Source organism: Staurois parvus, unplaced genomic scaffold (genome assembly GCF_062004578.1).
Source record: "Staurois parvus isolate SC_StPar_1 unplaced genomic scaffold, SC_StPar_1.0 ptg002753l, whole genome shotgun sequence".
Classification (NCBI taxonomy): Eukaryota; Metazoa; Chordata; class Amphibia; order Anura; family Ranidae; genus Staurois; species Staurois parvus.
In genome coordinates, this window is record NW_028320549.1 from 875726 (window position 1) to 902458 (window position 26733).

A 26733-nucleotide genomic window follows, 5' to 3' on the forward strand; every position below is an offset into this window, starting at 1 on the left:
TTCCTTCATCCTGTAGGCCTGTTTCATGCCGCCTTTAGCTTGTATAAGAGAAACGTGAACAGAAAGCCTTGACAAAGCTTTCAGCAAGCTTTATTGAAGCCTTTAAAGGACCATTCGGCTCCAGTTTGTAAATATTGAACATAGATCCTAATGGGAGTGCTGATTGCCACTTTAGGAAAGCAGCTAGCAGGCTTCAGCGGGGTTTCAACAAGGCTTGTTTAAAGTGGCCATCAGTAGTCCCAATAGGATGTGTGTTCAACATTTACAAACTGCCAGCCGAGTGGTCCTTTAAAAGCTTCACCAAAGCTTGCTGAAAGCTCTGCAAATGCTTTGTCAAAGCTTGCTGTTCACACTGCTCTTATACAAGCTGAAGCCCGTGTGTAACAGGCCTACTGGATGAAGGATGCTGACACACCTCCCTGCAGCACCCAGTGCCTGAAACATGGTACAGTGACAGCACCATGCGATGCAGTTGAGCCTGATTAGCTCACAGTAAAAAATCAGCTATGTGAAGACACCACTGCTAATAGTATGAACTATTACAGGGATATTACAGGACTGGTGGGCAGGGGAAAAAGTGGGCAAATTGGTCTCCCATACAGAAAATGAGTGACATTGAGCCCTGTAAATGCTGCATTCAAAGATAGATTGATCAATGGCATCAGCTGGAAAAAGACTATTTGTTAAATGTCAGAACTGACATTTCTAACATTGACTTGAGATTTCTTCCCGGAGTTCAACTTTAAACTATTTTTGGTTTGGATTTGAATACTTCACTTCTTAATACTGCTAAACGAACTTCTATTGCTAAAAAACAGATGCAACACATGATGTCCAGAACATTAGAAATCTGACTCTTTGTTTGATGTCTCGCTTATCTCCATCACAGTCAAGCGACTCTGGTCATCTGCTGAGCTTGAAGCTACAATACAAATACATCCGGGTTATAAAGGGTGAATTACACCTTCATATTCTACTCCATGTAACATTAGCATTTCTCCCAAATATTAAAAAAGTATTTGTGAGGTCAAAATCTACAAAAAACTATTCAGTACATATCTACAATAAATTTTTCCATATTCTTTTCATAAACTCTGCAAGTACGGTTGATCCTGCCAGAAATGCATTCAGCTGCTAACTTCCTGTAGACAACACTGCCACTGCTGCACTGAAAGTAGACCTACAGTTACAGTGAGGAACAGAAGTATTTGAACACCCTGCGATTTTGCAAGTTCCCCCACATAGAAATCATGGAGGGGTCTGAAATTCACATTGTAGGTGTATTCCCACTCTGAGAGACAGAATTTAAAAAAAAAATTCAGGAAATCACATTGTATGATTTTTAAAGAATTTATTTGTCTTGCACTGCTGAACATAAGTATTTGAACACCTGAGAAAATCAGTGTTAATATTTGGTACAGAAGCCTTTGTTTGCAATTACAGAGGTCAAACGTTTCCTGTAGTTCTTGACCAGGTTTGCACACACTGCAACAGGGATTTTGGCCCCCTCCTCCACACAGATCTCCTCTAGATCTGTCAGGTTTTGGGGCTGTGGCTGAGCAACACGGAGTTTCCGCTCCCTCCAAAGATGTTCTATTGGATTTATGTCTGGAGACTGGCTAGGCCACTCCAGAACCTTGATATGCTTCTTACGGAGCCACTCCTTGGTTATCCTGGCTGTGTGCTTCGGGTCGTTGTCATGTTGGAAGACCAAGCCATGACCCATCTTCAATGCTCTGACTGAGGGAAGGAGGTTGTTGCTCAAAATCTCACAATAAATGGCCCCTTTCATCCTCTCCTTTATACAGTGCAGTCGTCCTGTCCCCTTCGCAGAAAACCACCCCCAAAGCATGATGTTACCACCCCCATGCTTCACAGTAGGGATGGTGTTCTTGGGATGCAACTCATCCTTCTTTTTCTCCAAACACGATGAGTAAAGTTTAGACCAAAATGTTCCACTTTGGTCTCATCTGACCACATGACTTTCTCCCATGCCTCCTCTGGATCATCCAGATGGTCATTGGCAAACTTCAGACGGGCCTGGACATGTGATGACTTGAGCAGGGGAACCTTCCGTGCAATGCATGATTTGAAACCATGACGGCGTAGTGTTCTACCGACAGTGACCTTTGAAACTGTGGTCCCAGCTCTCTTCATGTCATTGACCAGCTCCTCCCTTGTAGTTCTGGGCTGATTCCTCACCTTTCTTACCATCAGTGATACCCCACGAGGTGAGATCTTGCATGGAGCCCCAGTCCGAGGGAGACTGACAGTCGTCTTTAGCCTCTTCCATTTTCTAACAATTGCTCCAACAGTTGATCTATTTTCACCAAGCTGCTTGGCAATTGCCCCGTAGCCCTTTCCAGCCTTGTGGAGGTCCACAATTTTGTCTCTGGTGTCTTTTGACAGCTCTCTGGTCTTGCCCATCGTCTAAAGAAACCTGTCCACCCCACAGTCAGTCAAAGAACTCACACAGGTGCTACTAAGTTAGATTAATGAGTGGAGTAGAGGTGGACTTTTTAAAGGCACAGTAACAGGTCTTTGAGAGCCAGAATTCTTGCTGTTTCTAAGGTGTTGAAATACTTATGTTCAGCAGTGCAAGACAAATAAATTCTTTAAAAATCATACAATGTGATTTCCTGATTTTTTTTTTAATTCTGTCTCTCAGAGTGGGAATGCACCTACAATGTGAATTTTAGACCCCTCCATGATTTCTAAGTGGGAGAACTTGCAAAATTGCAGGGTGTTCAGATACTTATGTTCCTCATTGTAGGTCCATATATACAGTATTTGGACACAGGCACAATTTTAGTTTTTTTTTTCAGGTATTTACCAAAACACATTCAAGCTATAGTTATATAATGGATATGAGTTGAGCATGCATGCATTTCACAAGGCAAGGCAGAAAGACCCACAAAACAAAGAACTGAAGACAGCTGTAGTTAGAGCCTGGCAAAGCATCAGAAAGGAGGAAACCCAGTCTTTGGTAATGTCCATGGGTTCCAGACTTCAGGCAGTCATTGCCAGTAAAGGATTCTCAACAAAATATTAAATCATACTATTTATGATAATATTCAATTGTCCAATTACTTTTGGTCCCTTGAAAAAGGGGGGATGGTTACTCTTAAGAGCTGTAATTCCTAAACTCTTCCTCCAATTTGGATGTCTATCTATCTATCTATCTATCCATTGAGTCATATTCGACCCTTGGCGATTACATGGATCGTCACTCGTAAGCGACTTTTTCCATGAATTCTCTTAGCAATTATTTTACAGGGTAGGTTGCCAGGTCTTTCCCCAACCCCTACCATGCAGGAAATCCTGCGTGGCCAGGGATGAAACTAGGACAATTTAGACAGAAGCCAATTAACCTACCAGCATGTTTTTGGAGTGTGGGAGGAAACCAGAGTACTCGGAGGAAACCCACGCGAACACAGGGAGAACATGCAAACTCCATGCAGGAGGCGCCATGGTTGGAAATTGAACCCATGACCCAATTACTGCAAGGCAGAAGTGCTAACCACTAAGCCACTGTGCCGCCCCCCAATTTGGATGTTCATACCCTGAAATTAAACCTAAGAGTGTGCACTTTCAGCCCATATCCATTATATAACTACAGCTTGAATATGTTTTGGTCAATACCTGAAAAAATTTTAATTGTGCCTGTGTCCAAATATTTATGGACCTAACTGTATAGGCAAAACTTTTTTCTTCATTTTGGATGGAGTAAGGGAGGGTTATAACTTATGTCAGTTTTTTTTTTTGCATCTGTGTCCCATTGGGGAGATTTCCCTTCACTTCCTGCCCCATAGCCAAACAGGGAGTGAGAGGAAATCCATGCAAATTAAGAGGCCCCCCAAGTCACTAGGACTAGTGCCTACATTGTGAGATTTTTCCTCAATTACTTTTCTGGGGACAACCCAAAATTTGGAATTTTCTTTTACTTTCACTCTCAGTGATAACAGTAAACAGGACAAACAGAGAGGGTGAGTCTCCAGAACGAGGGCACAGACAGCAATAAAAACTGACAGTTGTTATAATCCATCTCCCCTCTGTTCAAAAATTAAAAGTTTTGCCTTTATTATACTAAAAATTTCCTCTCAATAAAGCAGTTTTACAAAAAAAATTGCTTGTCAGCCTTAGCAGCCCCTTTCACAAGGTAGGTTCAATCAGGTATTCCGCTCCATTTTTCAGGCGGTAGTAAAGAAAAAATGAAAAGAGCGCGCAAACCTTGCACATTACCTCAGGAAAAAATGTTTTAATGTATTTATTAATAAGTTATATTCACAAAAGTAGCAGTAAAAAAGGCATATAACATCCAAAACCAACACAGGGTTAAATGACACGTGCGAGTTCCATCCAGAAGGAAGATAAACTCTTGGTCATACTGACGTGTTTCGAAGGGGGAATCCCTTCTTCCTCAGAGCTTTAAAATCTGCAACAGAGGACCTAAAATGGTTTGCAGGAATAATCAGTTTTCAATGCTCAAATGACAACTGACAGAAAAAAACTGAGTGAAACACTGAAATACTGACACATAGTGGCTAAATGTCTTCTATGAATTAAGACTCATAGAAAACACTTAACAGAGAGGCTGTCAGTTGTCATTTGAACATTGAAAACTGATTATTCCTGCAAACCATTTTAGGTCTTCTGTTGCAGATTTTAAAGCTCTGAGGAAGAAGGGATCCCCCTTCGAAACGCGTCAGTATGACCAAGAGTTTATCTTCCTTCTGGATGGAACTCGCACGTGTCGTTTAACCCTGTGTTGGTTTTGGATGTTATATGCCTTTTTTACTGCTACTTTTTGTGAGTATAACTTATTAATAAATACAGAAAATTTTTTTTACTGAGGTAATGCGCAAGATTTGTGCACTCTTTTCGTTTTTTCTTTACTACAGTCATTATCGAGCTTCCCCAGCTTCATGTTAGAGCTGCACAACCTTTGATCAGTGTTGGATGAACATCAAATTTCTTAATTGGCTCTCCTCTGATCTGAGTCCCTGAGTGCAGGAGGTGTTGGATGTGTGTTGACTGGTCATTTTTCAGGTGGACCTGATCAGAAGATCCATTCACCCCTATGGACAGACATAGGTCCGTTTACACCTGCCTACCTCCGGGTCACCAAAACTCCTGCATGCAAGACTTTCAAGAAGTGCACCAAAACTGCGGGACATAATAGAACTCTATGGGAAAGAGCAGCAAACCTGCCCCAAACCCATGGGAACATTGTGCTACACTGCAGTGCGGTCAAACCATGCCACATTAGTGTGTAAGGGGCCTAAAACAGCCCATAGATGACTCGATTTTCTTTCCTTCTATCACAGGTGGAAGGAAAGAAAGATGCTTGATTCCCCCATCAACACAGTGATGGAGGAATGCCTCCTGAAGTGCTATTGTGTTGTGCTGGCAGGTTGAAGATGCCGCTGGGAGCCTTCCCGGATGGCAGAACACAATGATTACTGTTAGTGGCTATAACCGCTGGCAGTAATCGAATGTAAAAATTCTGACAGACTGGTTGTACCCAAGTCGATCAATTGATCAACCTGGGTATAATCAGCCTACCCATACATAGATCAAATCTTAGCCGGTCCCTGCTGAACCATCCAAATTTTGATCCATGCATGGCCGGCATTAGAGTGTAGTGAGTGCACAGAAACTATAATGGGAGGAGTCGAGAATCCCTGGGCTACAGCAGTGTTTCTCAATTTTCAGTCAAGGTACCCTTTAAAATTATGGACAGTCCCGAGGCACCCCATTCTAAAATAGGTTGCCTCAAGACTATCCATAATTTTAAAAGTGCGCCCCATTCTAAAATGTGAAAAACTATTCTAATAGTTTTATATAACACTGCAACATCCACACATGTAGGATACCCAACATTAGAGGTGATTTATTCTTCCAAAGCAAATACACTTTTGCACAGTGGTACTGACTGGTATTCCAACGTTTCTCTTCTCCCAGTTTTTATCCATCACTGAGCTGATGTGACCCCGGCACTGAAGGAGAGCGGCAGAGGAGGGTCAAGCTAGGATGCTGTGTAGGCAGCGGACAACCTCCTTATCAACTGATGATATCATCGGTTGTCAGGATGCTGGCGACTAGAAGGTCGTAATGGTGCACAATGAAAACCTGTGGCTTTGTGTTACTAAAAGGCAGGCTTGTTTCTCCCCCTGGCATGTATACAAATTTTGGGCAATTTTTAGACATTTTGCCAAGGCCCCCTGGAAGAAACATCAAGGCACCCTGGTTGAGAAAAGCTGGGCTACAGAATAACAGGATTAGTATTCCCAAAAGACCAGAGTGCCTACAAATAGATGATACTATGCTGAATGGTGGTGCATTGTACAAAAGAATGGCCGGACAACAAACCAAAACCCTTGATAAGTAGGCTGCATTCTTTACAGAGCTTTCAAGTTTGACTGAGTGTACCTTTAAAGTATAACTAAAGGCAAAACTGTTTTTTTAGTGTCTGACAGAGTGGAGAGGAATTAGAACTCCTGTTAATTTTTATTGCTGCCTGTGCCCCCATTAAAGAGATTCACCCTCTCCAATTGTCCTGTTTACCATTATCATAAAAGTGAAAATGAAAGAAAATCCCAAATTTTGGGTTGTTCCCAGAAAAGTAATAGAGGGGAAATCTTCTTAAGGGGACACTAGCTCTGGTGTCCTGGGGGTCACCAAGGAATTCCCTTAATTTGCAGGGATTTCCTCTCACCTCCTCCTTGGAAGTGAAGAAAAATCTCCACAACAGGACACAGATGGCTAAAAAAAAAACAAATCTGACAGGGGTTATAGCCCTCCCTTGCTCTATCCAAAACGGAAAAAAAAAAGCTTTGCCTATAATTCTACTTTAAAGTATTCATTCTCATCCAGGATTCCATGGAACCCTAGGACTCCTCCAGAGGTTACTAGGTGTTTCCTGAAAGTCACACATCACATCAAAACCCTGTGAGGAGGTGTATGGCATCCTCAGCCCGCGCTCCAACCAAGCCATGTCCACCAACGCATTTCACTTTGCCAGTGTGGAATGAAATGCGTTGGGGGTGTGGCCTGGTTGGAGCCCGGGACGAGGATGCCATACACCTCCTCACAGGGTTTTGATGTGATGTGTGACTTTTAGGATTTCCTTTCCCTACTGGATGTTTTGAGCTGGGGCAAGCTCTGTCCTTGTTGGCACTCCTAGTGGTTTGTCATGCAAGAGGAGCTGGTGAAGCCTTGAATGGCACCTGTCATTTTTGTTGTAGGGGGTTCCTGAGCTAATGCTGACCTCCTGTCTGATGGTGTCTGCATAGTTACAGGGACAATGCCTCTAGGAAGAGCCAGCAGCATGACACCAATGATCTATTAGCTGTTTATACAGGGGGGCAATCTGACCACCACTGTGAGGGGGCATTTTTCTTACTGACCAACAATGTAAGAGGAATGTTTTCCACTTTCCCCCCAATTAATTTTATCGGTGGTCCCCTGAAACTTGAACATTTTTTCAGTTAGTTCAAGACTTTATGATTTGTGCAGGTATGAAGTGGAGGCATATAGTAGTACCTGCATATATCCGCACACCAGCCTCCTAAACCTTCCTATCACAGCTAGATCCCAGATGTGCTATCAGGAAAAGCTCCAACACATCCAGGTAGTGTCAGAGCTGGGGGGGGATTATCTTTCCTACAACCACAGGTTGCAAAAAAGAAAATCACCCGATTCCCCCATCAACACAGTCAGTGTTGATGGTGGAATCTCTCCTGCGGACTTATTGTGCTCTCCCAACAGAACACAATGATTATTGCTAGTGGCTATAACCGCTGGCATTAATCACATGCTAGAAATTTGACATGCTGGTTGTACCAGGGTCGAGCAATGGATAGACTTGGGTACAATCAGCCTGCCCATGCCTGGATTGAATCTCGGTCGGTCCCTGCTGAACTGGCCACGATTCGATCCATCTTTGGCTGGCTTAAACCCACACAATTTCTACTGGCCCATCGCTTAGGCTGGCCATACATTATACAATTTTCTTGTGCAATTTTATTTTTGATTTACCAAAACCATATACTATGAGGCCAAACGTAAACACTTTCAATTTGTATGCAATCAGGCAGGTCCTTGCACTACATATGTAGTTGAAGGTAAATCTAAAGCAAATTGAATAAGAAAATTGTATAATGTTTGGCCAGCTTTAGAAGGAGCCGTACTAGTCAACAGGAATGGAGGTAAGTTGGGTATGCTTCATAAAGTGCAGGTAGAGATTACCTACATTTCAAAGCTGCAGCATACTCCTTGTCAGAGTCCCTTAAATCCAATAACTACTGTAGTCTCACAGGTTCCTGTTCTCATTTCCAGCACTCACCAGGCATGTTCCTGCTGGGCTCTGCCCTCATAGGCACATGAGGAGGCATGTAATAGATTCCAGACACTAATGGAGCGAATGAAGGGTAGAAACCTTGACCACGGAAATCTCCTGCTGCTCCTTCATCTTGTTCCATCCTCCATGCAGTCTAAAAAAACAGAAAACACAAATATAGTTACATACCCTAGTAACTGGGGGTCCTCCCCCCACCCAAGAGTCTTGACTTTCAAGATGGAAGTCAAGATTTGTCAGCCTGGTGGTTCCTGAGAAGCTCGGAAGTTTACAGCAAATACAGGCAGTGAGGATATAGGCACCTTCTTTCCCCCCACTGGGTTATTTTATCACCATTTACACCAAGTACATGCTTATCCTTGTTTTTTTAATTTTTTTTAGCATTCTTGCACGCATATACAGTACATGTGTTTTCTGACTTTACGCACCCATTTGTGCATGAGCATGACAGTTCCTGGGTGGGGGAGAGGAGAAATAGAATAAAGGAGAACGGCTGTTCCGGTGCATTTACAGATGCCTCCACTGAAGTCTAGGAGGCCAAAAACTAATGACACAGCTCCTAAAAAAACCCTCATGTACCTTTTCTAGCTAGAAGTGTTGAGCTTTCATCAACTGAGCATAGAGATGCAAACAGCCTGTATTGAAAAGAATAAGATCCCTATTGCTGAGCAATGTCACGCTTCGGCAGAAAAACACAAGCAAAAACGCTCAGATGTAACTGGGGGCTAAAGGCTACATTAAGCACTTCTAGGCATTTAAAGCGGAGTTCCACTCAACCTATCAAAAAATAAAAGTCAGCAGCTACAAAAACTGTAGCTGCTGACTTTTAAAAAACAGCCACTTACCTGTCCTTAGGTCCCACGGTGTGTGTCCCGCAGCCGGTTTCACCGGCCGTCCTGTATTCCAGGAGGCCGGCATCTTCAGTGTGGGCGCCTGGCTGTGACAGCTTGCGGCTTCACAGCCGGGTACCCACTGCGCATGCGCGAGTAGCGCTGTGCTTCATGAATGGTCCTGTAGTTTTCTGGGACCTGTCACATGTCCCAAAAGACTACAGGGAGGGAGAGAGGACACTTTCCGTATCCGATCGCCTAGGCGATCGGACCGGAGGTAGGAGCGGGTACCTGTCAAATTCGGGTACCCGCTCCCCCCGCCTCCCAAAGGTGCCAACCCTTAATGGGGAGCGGGGCAGCAGTCCTTAAAGCGGAACTTCCCCTTTTGTGTGGAGCTCCGCTTTAAAGAGAAACAGTCATAAATAGGCATCTGTAATAATCTAAATCTCAACTTGTAAACTGTTATAATATTTATTTTAATGTAGTAGGACAGAACGTGAGTGCTGGGACCGTAAACCAGTATACGGGGACCACAAAGGCTTTGGCCTAGGGTGTCATGGAAATCAGAGCAATGTCTAGCACACTTAAATTTGCTCCGATTTTGCCGCTCTGCCCACATTGCTGTTTAACTAATGATCTGCTAAACTAGCACCTCCCCTTATTATCTAACTTCAGTCTGGGCATTAGTTGTGGCAGTGCCTATTACTCACACTCAAAGAAATGCCTATGCTCAAAGAAATGCGCATGCGCGCAATAGAACTGTGCATAGAATTAGGACCCTGCGCAAATCTACACGAGCACGTGCGCATACATGTACGCATGCACGTGAGCATTAGCGTGTTCTGGTGCCCAGTGACCTATTTGCAGCCCTATTGAACTTAGGATCATTGCTGAGTAGTCGTCAGCTCCCTTTGCTTGTGACCTGATCCTCTGTACTCCTGTATTCTGACCCGGCTTGCTGAATCCTGCTCCTTTCTGAACTCCTGTTGCTGACTTTGGCTTGTGATCTGACCTTGCTTTGTCCCTGCTGTTCCGGTACCCTCTCTGCTCATCTGACGCTGACCTTGGTCTGGATCTGACTCTGCTCCTGCCTTCCGTTTTGGCACTCCTGCTGTCCAGTCCTGTCCTGTCGGATCAAGCATCTGAGATCCTGTACCTGCCTGCTGCCAGCTGATCTTCCTCAGCTCCGCATCTCCTATCAAGCTTCCTAAACCAGGTCCCCTGTAGGCACTCGTGCCACTCTGAGCCCTGTTACCATTCCCAGGGGAAAACAGGACAAGAGGTGTACGGGCAGCCCTCTTGTCAGCTTGGCCTTGGTCAGGTACATGACACCCACATAGAACATAACTAGAGCTTCTTATGATCCCGGACCAGCCCCCACATACAATTACATCATTCATTGCATACGGTGTTACTGGGGCAAGGAGAACAGTGTGCAAGGTGGTGAGCAGAAACCTAGCAGAGCAAAAGTATGGGTTCACTTAGTTATCACGTGACTTGTGCACCCCACTTATATACTTCTTACTCAAAAGAATACATAGGGGGAGATTTACTAAAACTGGAGAGTGAAAATCTGATGCAGTTCTACACAGAAACCGATCAGCTACTAACTTCAGCTTGTTCAATTAAGCTTTGGCAATAAAACCTGGAAGCTGATTGATTTCTGTGCAGAGCTGCACCAGATTCTGCACTCTCCAGTTTTAGTAAATAACCCTCATTATGTTTAGTTACAAAGAAGGTGGTACGCAAAACCAGCAAACCATTCAAGAAATAGCAAAAGCAGCACAAGTGTACATATTGGATCTATAGATACTGTACTCACTGGGAAGTATGGCCGGATAGAAGTCACAGGCATGGCAGGGGGAGGTGAGGTTGCACTTCCAAATGTTGGTGGTGAAAAGCCCATGGGGAAGGCAGAGTAGTGGTACAAAGGTGGGCAGCCTAGGTACATCCTTGTGGGCTCTCGCTCATAGTTACCCAGGCTTGGCATGCATTCAGTGGCACGTATGGTAGAAGATGTGGCTACAAAATAAAACAACATTTTGGAAACATTTCCTATTTAATAAATAAGATGATGTTTAAAAGGTCACTCCACTTTCGTGGGGAACAAAAAAGCAAATAAAAAAATAACATATACAATTGCTAAACCAGTTATAATGTAATTCAGGGATCGACAAATCCCAGGCACCAGGTCCTGGCACCTGGGTTCACACACTGCATCCAATAGACTTTAATACAAAATCGCCTCCAATAGACTTCAATGAAAAATCGACTCCCTTAGATTTCAATGCAAAATCGACTCCCACAGACTTCAAAGCAAAAACGCCTCCCTTTGACTTTAATACAAAAATGCCTCCCGCAGACTTCAATGCAAAATCGCCTCCCATTGACTTCAATGCAAAAACGCCTCCCTTTGACTTTAATGCAAAAATGCCTCCTATAGACTTCAATGCAAAATTGCCTCCCTTAGACTTCAATGCAAAAAACGCCTCCCTTTGACTTTAATGCAAAAATGCCTCCCATAGACTTCAATGCAAAATCACCTCCCATTGACTTCAATGCAAAAACTCCTCCCTTTGACTTTAATGCAAAAATGCCTCCTATAGACTTCAATGCAAAATGGCCTCCCTTAGACTTCAATGCAAAAACGCCTCCCTTTGACTTTAATGCAAAAATACCTCCCATAGACTTCAATGCAAAATCGCCTTCCATTGACTTTGATGCAAAAACGTCTCCCATTGACTTTAATGCAAAAATGCCTCCTATAGACTTCAGTGCAAAATTGCCTTTCACAGACTTCAATACAAAAACGTCTCCAATTTACTTTAATGCAAAAACACCTCCCATAGACTTCAATACGGAAACTCCTGTCAATAGCAATCCTATTTGAACACTTATCTACGCATGCTACTCTATCACTTGTGAGCCTGGAATGCACGGATAGACACTCGCACAGGACCCTTTTCGTAGTGGCACTCAAAATACAATGCTTGTGGATCGCATCCGTGTGAACCACCTCAATAGGAACACATTATCTAGCCTGTCATGCAAATCTGTGAGTTTGAAAACGCAACTAGAATCACATATATGTGAACCAGTGCGGCTCCATTCACACATGGGTGGTTTGGGATCACGGCAGAATTGCTACGATGGCAAAGAGCAGGTTCAGGTGCCATTATTTTCAATGGCTCCTAAAAAACGGTGCGGTTTTGCTGTGATTGTCATGCGGCAAATCGAATTGTGTGAAGCTTTTCGCCCAACAGTTGCCTTGCCCCGGCACTGACAACCCACGCTACGCTAGGAAAAAAACTGGCTCCTAACTTTTGTAGCTGACTCCTAGGTTTAAAACAAATTTGTACCCTGTTGTAATTAAATATTAATAAAAATAACCTCTCTTTTTCATTCTGCAGCTCTGTAATTTTCAGTAAAATGCAATTAGGCAACCTGGAGGCCTTGTGTACACAGTGTACAGAACACCCCTCAGAAATGTCATTTGCTGCTTGTGTGATTGGCTTACTGATTTTTCCAGAAGTCTGCACTGAGATACAAGTCAGATTTTAGGCATCCTCTGCAACAAAAATGTCATTTTTGTTGGGATACCTCCAAAGGGAAATCCCATCTAAAGGGATGCAGACCCTGCCACTTTCCTCATTAGAACCCTGTCAGTGCAGCAGCTGATTGATAATTATAAAATCACTCCCATTCACATTCACTGAATATGGAAACAGACAAACAGGTATTTGTTCATAAAAACAAAAAGTTGGAATCTACAACAAAATGTGTTAAAATCCTTGCAAAGTACATAGATCACCCAGAGAAGAGTGTTTTTTCCCCAACAAAAGTGGAGTATAACCACTTCAGCCCCTGGCCAATTCTGACACTTCTTCAGTGTAAACATTAGCTAGAAAATTACTTAGAACCCCAAATATTATATATGTTTTTCAGCAGAGGCCCAAGAGAATAAAATGGTGGATGTTGAAATATTTATGCCAGTGTTTTTTCAAACGTAAATTGTTTGGAAAAAATACACTTTAACCACTTGCCCTCCTGAGGATTTACCCCCCTTCCTGCCCAAGCTATTTTTGCGTTATGGCGCTGCATTACTTTAACTAACAATTGCGCGGTCATGCAACGCTGCACCCATATTAAATTTATGTCATTTTTTTCCCACAAATTGAGCTTTCTGTTGGTGGTATTTGATCGTCTGTGCGTTTTTTATCGTTTGCGCTATTAAAAAAAAAAAAAAAACTATTTTGAGAAAAAAACAATATTTTTGACTTTTAGCTATTATGTTCAGTAAAAAAAATTTTAAAAATCAAATTTCATCATAAATTTAGGCCAAAATGTATTCTGCTACATGTCTTTGCTAAAATAATTCCAAATACGTGTAAATGAAATGGTTAACATGGAAGCTTTAGTGTTTACAAATGGCGGTATAGATACTGGAATTCTTGGAATCCTTTTTTTTTACTTTATTTTTACTAGTAATGGTGGCGATCAGTGACTTATAGCGGGACTGCAGGACTGTGACACCAATACAGTGATCAGTGCTAAAGAAAAAGCACTGACACTGTACTAATGGCCCTGGGCAGGAAGGGGTTGACATGAAGGGCAATCAAAGGGTTAACTGTGTGCTGTTTTACTTGTCTGTGTGTCTGTGCTTCACTGTAATCACACTGCTGTGGATGGCTGCGCTGTGTACAGCCATCCAAAAGCAGTGTGCACGTGCTGACAGGGAGGAGAACTGTATTGTTTACATCCAGTTCTCCTCCTCGTCGGAGATGCTCGGCAATACTCAACGCCGGCAAGTAAGCACCAGCCGGGACCCGGTGATTGATAGCCTTGGCTGGCGGCACGTGCCCCCTACCTGGAAATGCAAAATCTCACACACACACACACACACACATATATATATATATATATATATATACAGCGGGGATCGAAAATTTGGGCACCCCAGCTAAAAAATTGTATTAATGTGCATAAAGAAGCCAAGGAAAGATGGAAAAATCTCCAAAAGGCATCAAATTACAGATTAGACATTCTTATAATATGTCAACAAAAGTTAGATTTTATTTCCATCATTTACACTTTCAAAATAACAGAAAACAAAAAAAATGGCGTCTGCAAAAGTTTGGGCACCCTGCAGAGTTAATATCTTGTACTGCCCCCTTTGGCAAGTATCACAGCTTGTAAACACTTTTTGTAGCCAGCCAAGAGTCTTTCAATTCTTGTTTGAGGTATCTTTGCCCATTCTTCCTTACAAAAGTCTTCCAGTTCTTTGAGATTTCTGGCCTGTCTGTCACGCACTGCTCTTTTAAGGTCTATCCATGGATTTTCAATTATGTTGAGGTCAGGAGATTGTGAAGGCCATGGCAAAACCTTCAGTTTACACCTCTTGATGTATTCCCCCGTGGATTTCAAGGTGTGTTTAGGATTATTATCCATTTATAGAAGCCATCCTCTCTTTAACTTCAGCTTTTTCACAGATGGCATCAAGTTACCATCCAAAATTTGCTGAAATTTTATTGAATCCATTTTTCCTTCTACTCGTGAGATGTTCCCTGTGCCACTGGTTGCAACACAACCCCAAAGCATGATTGATCCAACCCCATGCTTAACAGTTGGACAGAGGTTCTTTTCATTAAATTCTGTGCCCCTCCTTCTTCAAACGTACCTTTGCTCATTCCGGCCAAAAAGTTCAATTTTAACCTCATCGGTCCACAGAACTTGTTTCCAAAATGCATCAGGCTTGTCTATATGTTCATTTGCAAAGTTCAAACGATGATTTTTGTGGTGAGGACGTAGGAGAGGTTTTCTTCTGATGACTCTTCCATGAAGACCATATTTGTACAAGTATCTCTTTATAGTGGAATAGTGTACCACAACTCCAGTGTCTGCCAGATCTTTCTGGAGGGATCGTGCAGTCAAACGTGGGTTTTGAATTGTTTTTCTCACAATCCTGCGAGCTGTTCTGTCTGATATTTTTCTTGGTCTTCCAGATGTTGCTTTAACTTCCACTGTTCCTGATGACTGCCATTTCTTAATTACATTCCGAACAAAGGATATTGACATCTGAAAACGCTTTGCTATCTTCTTATAGCCTTCTCCAGCTTTGTGAGCGTCAACTATTTTCAGTTTCAGTTTTCTAGACAACTGCTTAGAAGAACCCATGGTGCTGATTGTTGGGGCAAGGTCAGATGAGTCTGGGCATTTAAAACCTTTGAGATTGACATCACCTGGTCTTCCCAGACGATGATTGAGAACAATCCATGACACTGGCAGGTCTCAGCTTGGCAAAGGGGGCAGTGCATGCTATAAATTCTGCAGGGTGCCCAAACTTTTGCAGACGCCATTTTTTTGTTTTCTGTTATTTTGAAAGTGTAAATGATGGAAATAAAATCTAACTTTTGTTGACATATTATAAGAATGTCTAATCTGTAATTTGATGCCTTTTGGAGATTTTTCCATCTTTCCTTGGCTTCTTTATGCACATTAATACAATTTTTTAGCTGGGGTGCCCAAATTTTCGATCCCCACTGTATATATATGTGTGTGTGTGATTTTGCGCACCCGTGCCACCCTCTAGCAGTGTATCTGCTATAGGGTGGTCAATAAGCGGTTAATGAATTTTAATGCAGAAAAACCACAATATAATACGCAATTGTTTGGCAAAATATAAATGATGATGTTATGCTGAGTAAATAGATACCTAACATGTCACACTTTAAAATTGTGCACGTTTGTGAAACGGTGACAAACTATGGTACTTAATAATCTCCAAAAAATAAAAACTCCCGTGATTAAATACAACCAGAAGAAAGCTCTGTCTGCACCAAAATAAAAATTTTACATTTTTGTCCTTTTTTTTTAGTGTTGCATGACCGCGCAATTGTCAGTCAAAGTGTGACAGTGCTGAAAGTTGAAAATTGGTCTGTGCAGGAAGGGGGTGCTGAAGTACTTACCGGTACCGAATTGGTTAAAAAACACTTATATATGCATTTTTTATGGCCATGTGAAGCCTAAAGAAGAACGTACAATCAGATTGTAAGGTGTGTTGTTAACATATGAGTTGTCTAATGTAATGTGTGACCTGGCTTTATGTTTTTAAGGTCTCATACGCATGGGCAGGTGGGGGAAGGTGGTAAAAACAAGTGGTTGATCTGTGTGTTTACTGCTCCCTGACCTTTAACACTGCTGGCAGACATGTCTGTATACACCGCCTCGGTCACATCATGGAAAATTTAGATGCTGCTTTTGGCAGGTGCAACTGTCCTCAGACACGTCCCTTGAAGTGAATAGGATGGATGTCATGTTGTGTCTGCGTCCCAATTGACTGCTATGGAACTGTCTGCACAGGGGTGTACAAAACATGCCCTGTACATGGCCATGTGAGTATACACGGCCCTCACATGAAGCATGGATGCATACACACCCCATGTGAACGAAGCCTAAAGCTGGTCATAGATGACTTCATTTTTTTCATTTAACCAGCAGGCTGACCAAAAAGACTAACAGATTCCTCCATCCACTGCCAGGACATGTCTGACACAGGACTCAGCACTGTCAGAATACACTGAGCAAGAAAAGTTTTACAACTTTCTCATTTGCCAATCGACTTCTGCTAAACAGGAACGGCCATGAAATAATCGAAATTTGGCTGTTCTCTGCTGAACCGATTTTCGATCCATTTATGGCCACCTTAACCACTTGCCTACCAGGCACTTATACCCCCTTCCTTACCAGGCCAATTTTCAGCTTTCAGCGCTGCCGCACTTTGATTGACAATTGCGCGGTCATGCAACATTGTACCCATATGAAATTCTGATCATTTTTTCCTCACAAATAGAGCTTTCTTTTGGTGGTATTTACTCCCTGCTGGGCGCTTTACTTTTTGCGCTATAAATAAAAAAGTGCAAAAAATTTGAAAAAAAAAAAAGTTTCTTTGTTTCTATTATAAAATTTTTCAAACAGGCATTTTTTCTCCTTCACTGATGTGCGTTGATGAGGCAGCACTGATGGGCACTGATAGGTAGCACTGATGGGCACTGATAGGGGGCACTAAAGGGCACTGATAGGCAGTACTAATGAGGTGTCACGGATAGGCGGCACTGATAGACAGCACTAATGAGGTGTCACGGATAGGCGGCACTAATATGCAGCACTGATAGGCGGCACTGATAGGTGACACTGATGATGGGTACTGATAGACGGCACTGACTGGCATCACTGCTGGGCACTGACTGGCGGCACTGACTGGCACAACCCCTGGGCACTGACTGGTGGCACTGACTGGCAGCACTGCTGGGCTGCACTGGTGGGTGGCACTGGTGGGCAGCACTGGTGGGTGGGCACAGGTGGGTGGCACTGGTGGGCACAGGTGGGTGGGCACAGGTGGGTGGCACTGCTGGGCACATGTAGGTGGCACTTCTGGGCACAGGTAGGTGGCACTGCAGAGTGGCACAGGTGGGTGCACTGCTGGGCACGGGTGGGCGGAGCTAGTGGGCGCACTGCTGGGCGGAACTTGCGGGTGGCACTGCTGGGCACTGATCATCAGGGCACTGATCATCAGTGCCCTGATGATCGGTGCCGATCCCCACTCTGACAACTGCCGGTTCTCGGCAGTACTTTCCTCACGATCTGACAGTGTGAGGAAAGTGCAGCCGAGAACCGGCACTTGCATTTCCCTCTGATCAGCGTGTCATTGGACACCGCTGATCAGGTGGTAAAAGGCCGCTGTGATTAGCCTTTTACCACATCACGTGATCAGCTGTGTCCGTAGGACACAGCGATCACGGAGATCGCTGGGTGCGCGCCCCAGAGCGCGTTCTGGGAGGACGTCATATGACGTCCACCCAGAACTGGCCGGCCGCGGTGAAGCCGTCATTCGGCTATGCGCGGTCGGCAAGAGGTTAAAGTGTTTGTAAAGGCAGAACGTTTTTTACCGTAATGTATTCTATGCTTTAATATAGGAAAACCTTCTGCATGCAGCTGCTGCCCCCTCCATACTTACCTGAGCCTGATCTCAATCCAGTGATGTGCACGTGAACAGCGACTCTCTCTCTCTCTCTCTCTCTGCTCTCCCTCCTTATTGGCTCAGAGACAATCACAGCCAGTGAGAAGGGAGTGAGGAGTGGGGCCAAGCTGCACTCTGTGCATCAATGGACACACAAAGCCAGCTGGGGAGTGAGCACGCATGAGTGCCGCCATAGCAAGCGGTTTGTTATGGGGGGGCACATGGCAGATGGGTGGAGCCAGGAGTGCTGATGGGGGACCTGAGAAGAGCAGGATCAGGCCTGCTCTGTGCAAAACCATTACACAGAGCAGGTAAGTATGATATGCTTGTTATCTTAAAGCGGAGTTCCACTCACCAGTCAAAAAATAAAAGCCAGCAGCTACAAAAATTGCAGCTGCTGACTTAACCACTCGCCTACAGAGCACTTATACCCCCTTCCTGCCCAGGCCAATTTCCAGCTTTCAGCGCTGTTACACTTTGAATGACAATTGCGCGGTCATGCAACACTGTACCCATATGAAATTTTTATCATTTTTTTGTGACAGACAGAGCTTTATTTTGGTGGTATTTAATCACCTCTGGGTTTTTTATTTTTTCTTAAACAAACCAAAAACCACTGAAAATTTTGAAAAAAAAAGTTTTTTCTTAGTTTTTGTTATACAATTTTGTAAATAAGTGATTTTTCTCCTTCACTGATGTGCGCTAATGAGGCTGCACTGATGGGCACTGATAGGTGGCACTGATGAGGAGGCACTGGTAGGTGGCACTGATGGGCATTGACAGGCATCACTGATGGGCACTGAAAGGCAGCACTGACATATGGCACTGATAAGGGGTACTGATATACGGCACTGATGCGCACTGATAGGCGGCACTGATTGGCAGCACTGATAGGTGGCACTGATTGGCATTGATAGGTGGCACTGACTGGCACTGATGGGTGACACTGAAAGGCAGCTCAGATGGGCACTGATATGTGGAATTGTTGTGCACCGATAGGCACTGAAATGTGGCACTGATGGGCATTGGCACTAATGAGCACTGACAGCTGGCACTGATGAGCACTGACAGGTGGTACTGCTGGGGCTACACTGATCATCAGTGCAAATGTCCCCTCCCCGGAATGCCGATTACTGGCTCTCCTCTCCTCTGTCAGCATGACAGCTCGAGAGGAGAGAAATGCAGGGAACCGGCATTTCCCTGTTTACATGTGATCAGCTATGATTGAACACAGCTGATCACATGACTGAGCCGATATCTTCAGCTCTTTCCGTGGATCGGTGATCCGCTGTGTCCGAGGGATACAGCACAGAGCCAATCGCCGCGCTCCGGGAGCCGCACTTGTGTGGTTAGAATGGCAGGACATCATATGACGTCCTCCCAGAACGAGAGAACCACCTTGCGTCCATCATATTACTATATGGCGGGTGGGAGGTGGTTAAAAGCAAAAGACAATTTTCAAACGATATTCGTCCATTCACCGAATGTTCAAAGAATTTTCGTACGACTTTTCTTATGAATATTCTCATCAGAAAATCTACACGTGTATGGCCAGCTTTAGGCTGGCCATACACTATACAATTTTCTTACAATTTCTGCCCAATTTCCTTTACATTTACCTTCAACGATGTAATGCAAGGGCCCGCCTAATTGGATACAATTGAAGGTGTTGTTTAGGTTTGACCTCATATTATGGTTTTTGGTAAATCTACATCAAAATTCTCAAGAAAATTGTATAGTGTGTGGCCAGCCTTAGGAATAAGAGGTGTGGAGGCCTCGTCTACACTGCTGTGTTCCTAAGCCTGGGCTCAGACATATACGGTGTGGGAAACCGCATGTGATTCACATAGGAATCGCACTGCATTCCTCTGCAATCTACATGCGACTCTTTGCAGTGTGATTTGATCCCATTCATTTTGTATGGCTCACATTGCACTGCACATGCATGAAGAAGGTGCAGACACTTTTTTTTTGGCACTAGAATCAGAATGAATGGGTGTTGACACCCATGTGATCTGAATCTGGCAATCGCACTGTGTTTTGTGACCTGTTTTTGGGGTATGAAGATGGACGCCGCTCAGACCAAGCCCCAGGAGTCAAAGAAGAACAATGTGTAGGGAGTGGCCACAGCTGTCACTCTGGCCACGCCCTCTGATGTGTTTCGCTCCGCCCTTAGGGGGCTTGGTCACAGAGACTCTCTGCCGGCAGGGTGATTACTATTTGCTGTCAGCCTCAAGCGGCGCCAAAAGCACACTCAGCCCGGGCTCACATATATGCGGTGTGGTACATCACATGTGATTCACACAGGAACCGTTCTCCAGTGTAAATCACATGCTATTTCTGTGCGGTGCGATTGGAACCATACATTTTGTATGGCTCTGTTCGCACCGCACCCGCACCAAAAACGTGCAGGACCCTTTTTTGGGTCCGCATTAGAATCGGATCGCATGGGTATTCACACCTATTTAATCCGATTCTGCACATCGCACCGTGTTTTGTGGACTGCTCTCAGGGTGTTGTTAACTTAACCATTTGCCGTCCGCCCAATGGCCGAATGGCGGGCGGCAAATGTCATCAGCGTTCCGGGTGGACACCATATGGCTTCCTCCCGCACATGCGCAGATTGCGCTCCTGCAGAGCGGCGCAGCGGCACGATCTGTCACCGGCCATGTACCTCGGACACGGCCGATGACAGATCTGAGTATCGGCCCTGTTGCAGGTACCATGTGACCTGCTGTGACCAATCACAGCAGGTCACAAGACAGTTGTATACAATGGATGGCTTCAATCATGCCATCCATTGTATACTAGTGTCTAGCTGTGAATGGTCACAGCAGGTCACATGCACATGTCATGTGATTAGCTGTGGCCAAATCACAGCTAAGCACAAAAAAAAAACCCCTGAATGAATCGATGTCATTCAGGTAAATGCTTGTGTAATTGTGTAAAAAAAAAAAAAAATACTTCCCCAAAGTAGTACAATGTTACTATAGTAACATTGTACTACTTTGGTCATAGTGAAATATGAAAAACAAATCTTAAAAAAAATTTAATAAAAAAAAAAATAATAAAAAATAAAAATAAAAATATATATTTTTTTCATACTGTCACCAGTCAGTGTCCCTGATCACCGCCATGCCAGTTATATGATGACGCTGTACTGCACTGGTGACAGTATGTAAAAAAAAATAGTGAAAGTAATTTTTTTTAATTTTTTAATTTTCCGAAAAATTATGACAAAAAAATACAACTTCAAAAAACTCGCCATTCCTCTTATGAAGTACGTCGGACTGTCTACTCTGCAAAAAGGTCATTTGGGGGATATCTGTACTGTTCTGACATTCTTGGACCTCAAGAAATTAGATTGGCCGTCAGTACTTCAGGATTGATCAATATTCAGATCTATACCATAGTTTGTGAACTCTATAACTTTCCTACAAACTAAATAATACATCCTAATTTGGGTTATTTTCACCAAAGACATGTAGCAGAATACATCTCGGCCTAAATTTATGAAGAACAATTATTTATTTGCAAACTTTTATAACCGAAACAAAGAAAACCTTTTTTTTTTTTCAAAATTTTTGGTCTTTTTTTTGTTAATTTAGCAAAAAATAAAAATCCCAGCGATGATTAAATACCACCAAAAGAAAGCTCTAGTTGTGTGAAGAAAATGATAAAATTTTAGTTTGGGTACAATGTTGTATGACCGCGCAATTGTCATTCAAAGTGTGAGAGCGCTGAAACCTGAAAACTGGGCTGGGCAGGAAGGGGGTAAAAGTGCCCGGTATGGAATTGGTAACATACACACCCGCAGCGGTTCGTATGAACGGGGTGCGATTCTGATGCGGGGCGGAATTGGCACTGAAAACGCTGCACATTCCGCACCACATCAGTGTGAACCCGGGCTTATGGTTCTCACTGTTTTTGGGGTGTCATTAATGTAACACTGACACCTGCAGCAGATTGCATGAAGACGGTGCGATTTGGATGCGGCGCAGGAAACGCGGAGGATTTGCTGTGTGTTCCGCACTACGCACACTGCAACACATACAAATGCGTTCCATCTCAGCGACTCGGTGCGATGTTTTCTGCGTTTTAGGGCTTGGTCACACTTTGTGAAGCCGGCAATCAGCGCAGAGATACAACACACAACAAAAGAAATCCTATATGTGTATTGATTTCTGCTAAATCATCCCCCAGGGCTCCCCCCCCCACCTCTGCAGTCCCCCACCCCCCAACTCCGCAGTCCCCCCCACCTCTGCAGTGTCCCCCCCCCCACCTCCGCAGTCATAAAGTACACATAAAGATGCAGCAATCCATCAAATAATCTGAATCCATCATTGTAATATTGTTCACACTTGCTTTGGTCTCTGAAGAGCGATCTGAACTTCAGAGAGCATTTGACAGGTGGTGAGGAGGTGTATTGATTCAATGGCTCTGCACCATCTGCTCTACCCCCTTGATGCCTGCACTAGATTGCGGCACAACCGCAATCGCATGGCGCATTCAAGTGGGCTGCACTCGGCGGGTGCTAATGTAGAACTCCTGCCAGGACAAGCATCAGGGCCCAGCCACTTCCTCTGCAGCTAAACAGGGAGTGGTTGGGGGTGGTAAAAATGTGCCTCAACAGGTGGCGGGAGCAGCTTTCCATATACAAGGTAGGTTCCTCCATCTGTGTTGTATGGTGAGTGGAGGGATCTGTAAAAGCCGACCGACCGAACACCACACATACAGGGAACATGAAGCACATAGAAACTGGGGCAGCTGTGTGTAGCAGCCAATCAGATTCTAGCTTCAGGTTGTTTGCTTAAGGTTGAAAACGAAAGATAGAAGCTGATTGGTCGGAATTCACAGGTGATCCAGTCTTAGTAAATGACAACCATTGAGTTATGGAAACAAATGTACATCGTCCTATAGATTGTCCTGTATATTGTCCTACAGATCATCCTCTATGTCGTCCTATATATCGTCTTATAGATCGTCCTGTGTGTTGTCCTACAGATCGTCCTATACTCAGTGTAGGCGGACCGGTACACGGATCGGTGGTGATCGGAGTGCGGGGATGGGTGTCGGGACTTGCCCGGTGTACGGATTACCATGTGCGGGGGGGCTGCTCGGTGTGCCGGGTGCGGCTCCTCCGGCCTCCTCGGGGGTGTTGTCCTGGCTGTCGGTGGCTCTGCGGAGCTGCTTGTAGGCGGCCATGGCCCTCTGTCTGTCGGTGAGGAGGGAGCACTTGGGGCAGGAGCACAGCTTCCACTCGCAGTGTCTGGAGTGACCCCGAACCGGGACCAGAACCCCGTGATTGCGGCACCGAGCACACTTCGGGGTCCGGCCGAGGGCGGAGGACGTGTCATCGGACATGATGGATGGAGGAGCCACAGATGTCCCCGTGTGTGACCCACCCACCTACCAACATCACCCTACTATACCTCCCCTCCCCCACCCAATACACACACCCAGAAAACAACTCACCCCATTATACTGACACCTCTTCTATATACTGACACCCCCCAATACACCCCTATATATTGACAACCCCTGTATACTGACCCCCCCAATACACCCCTATATATTGATAACCCCTGTATACTGACACCCCCAATACACCCCTATATATTGACAACCCCTGTATACTGACACCCCCCAATACACCCCTATATATTGACAACCCCTGTATACTGACACCCCCCAATACAACCCTATATATTGACAACCCCTGTATACTGACACCCCCCCAATACACCCCTATATATTGACCACCCCTGTATACTGACCCCCCCAATACACCCCTATATATTGACAACCCCTGTATACTGACCCCCCAATACACCCCTATATATTGACAACCCCTGTATACTGACCCCCCCAATACACCCCTATATATTGACAACTCCTGTATACTGACACCCCCCCCAAATACTAACAACTCCCATATACTGACACCCCCAATATATTTACACTCCCCAATATAGTGACCCCCTATATACTAACACCCCCTAGTATACTCTCCCATGACCCCTTGTAATAACTTACACCCCCAATATACTGACACCCCCATTATATACTGACACTGTCCATTTACTGACTATATACTGACACCCCCAATATACCTGCAACCCCCATATACTGGCACCCTCTATATACTAACATCCTTATTTATACTGACACTACCCATATACTGACACCCCCCCCATATACTGACACCCCCCCCATATACTGACACCCCCCTATATACTGACAACACCCCCCTATATTCTAACACTGCCCATATACTGACACCCCCCCATACACTGACAACACCCCCTATATACTGACACCCGCCTATATACTAACACTGCTTATATACTGACAACACCCCCTATATTCAAACACTGCCCATATACTGACACCCCCTATATACTGACACTGCCCATATACTGACACCCCCTATATATTGACACTGCCCATATACTGACACCCCCGTATATAATGACAACCAGGGGTGGACTGACCATTTGGTAAATCGGGCACTGCCCGAGGGCCCGAGGTCAGTAGGGGGCCCCATGAGATGCCCCTGGTACCTTTTTCATAGGCTTTTTTGAGTTTGGGCAAGGACACAGGGGCCCCATGATCCCCTATTGCCCGGGGGCCCCATGAGTTGTCAGTCCGCCCCTGCTGACAACACCCCCTATATTCTAACACTGCCCATATACTGACAACACCCCCTATATACTGTGATCCCCTAAAGCAACTGACTCTCCCATATGCTGAAATCCTTTGTAATAGCTGACACCCCCCATTACACTGACACCCCCCCCCCCCCCATTACACTGACACCCCTCCTATATATTGAGACTAGGACCGGCCATAGAGGGATTACTTTGACGTGGTTGGCCAGCTTGGACATGTATTGCAATATGTGTGAACCAAACATCCCTACTTATTGCAGAGTCTGCTGGGAGGGTATGTAGCAGTGTGCAGAGAGCCCTTCAGAATTTCTGGTGTTAATATGGCGTTACACCCCTTTAGCACCTGATGGATAAATCTGATGGGGCAGCACAGTGGCTAAACGGTTAGCCCTTCCACCTGGCAGCACTAGGGTTGTTGGTTCAAATCCCAACCACGGCACCACCTGCCTGGAGTTTGTATGTTCTCCCTGTGCCTGTGTGGGTTTCTTCTGGGTACTCCAGTTTCCTCCCACACTCCAAAGATATGCTGGTAGGTCTGGATCCTGTCTAAATTGTCCCTAGTATCTGTATGTATGAATGTAAGTTAGGGACCTTAGATTGTACACCCCTTGAGGGTTAGGGACTGATGTGAATGTACAATATATATGTAAAGCACTGTGTAAATTGATGGTGCTATATAACAGTGTTTTTCAACCTTTTTTGTGCAAAGGCACACTTTTTTCATGAAAAAAATCATGAGGCACACCACCATTAGAAAATGTTAAAAAAATTTACCTACAGTATAGTATAGTAATTCATCCCCCATATAGTAATTCATCCCCCATAGTAATTCATCCCCCATATAGTAATACATCCCCCATATAGTAATTAATCCCCCATATAGTAATTCATCCCCCATATAGTAATTCATCCCCCATAGTAATTCATCCCCCATATTAAGTCCCCAAGCCCCCCCTGTGTCAATTCACCTACGTTTGCTCCACGCGTTCCTCTCGCCGTTTCGGTGTAGCATGAAAATCTGTCTCCTATGAGGATCTGTCCCCCTCGACGTATCTGCGCATGTGCCAGTTTCAGGCATTAGCAGCCGATCGGCGATCTCCGGCACATGCGCAGATACGTCGAGGGGGACAGATCATCCTGACAGTATCACGCTCCGCGGGCCGGATTAAATGGTCCACCGGGCCGTATACGGCCCGCGGGCCGAAGTTTACCCATTGCTGTTCTAATGATTGGTCTATTTGTGAGCCGAGGCCACATGTTACGGATGAAATTGCAATTTTTCCCACGGCACACCAGACAATATCTCACGGCACACTAGTGTGCCGCGGCACAGTGGTTGAAAAACGCTGCTATATAAGTACCCGTAATAAATAAATGCATGGACTGGCTATTGTGATTTGAGCCCAAATATATCTTGTTTGTTCCATTGTAACAACCGACACCCCCTCCCCCATACATTGCACCTGTACAGACTTTACCAAACTCCCCAAGTGTATAGAAATGAGAGCAGCCTTAGGGCCTGTGTACACCGTCACTACAAAAGCTATACAAATGCTTCTTTGCTGGCAGTCACAAGCAGGGGCGGACTGACCATTTGGAAACTCGGGCACTGCCCGGGGTCGGTAGGGGGCCCCATGAGATGCCCCTGGTACCTTTTTCATAGGCTTTTTTGAGTTTGGGCAAGGACACGGGCCCCATGATCCCCTATTGCCCGGGGGCCCCATGAGTTGTCAGTCCGCCCCTGGTCACATGCGTTTCTGCACTGTGTTATTTAATGCCCATTTATGTGAATTTATGTGTTTTCCTGTGTGATAGAATGAAGATGTATTTTAGTGCACATGCATGCAAACTCAGTGT

At 44.6% G+C, this 26733-nt stretch overlaps 1 protein-coding gene across 1 annotated transcript; it reads right to left on the reverse strand.

The window, feature by feature from the left end:
- Positions 1 to 379: 379 nt before the first annotated feature.
- Positions 380 to 23638, reverse strand: DMRTB1 (DMRT like family B with proline rich C-terminal 1). Its single transcript, XM_089666536.1, has 4 exons — positions 23305 to 23638; positions 11012 to 11211; positions 8348 to 8495; positions 380 to 922 (listed from the first exon to the last, which is right to left on the reverse strand). The coding sequence occupies exons 1-4, from the start codon at positions 23567 to 23569 to the stop codon at positions 843 to 845; spliced, it is 693 nt and encodes a 230-aa protein (XP_089522662.1). The 5' UTR covers positions 23570 to 23638; the 3' UTR covers positions 380 to 842.
- Between the last annotated feature and the right edge of the window lie 3095 nt (positions 23639 to 26733).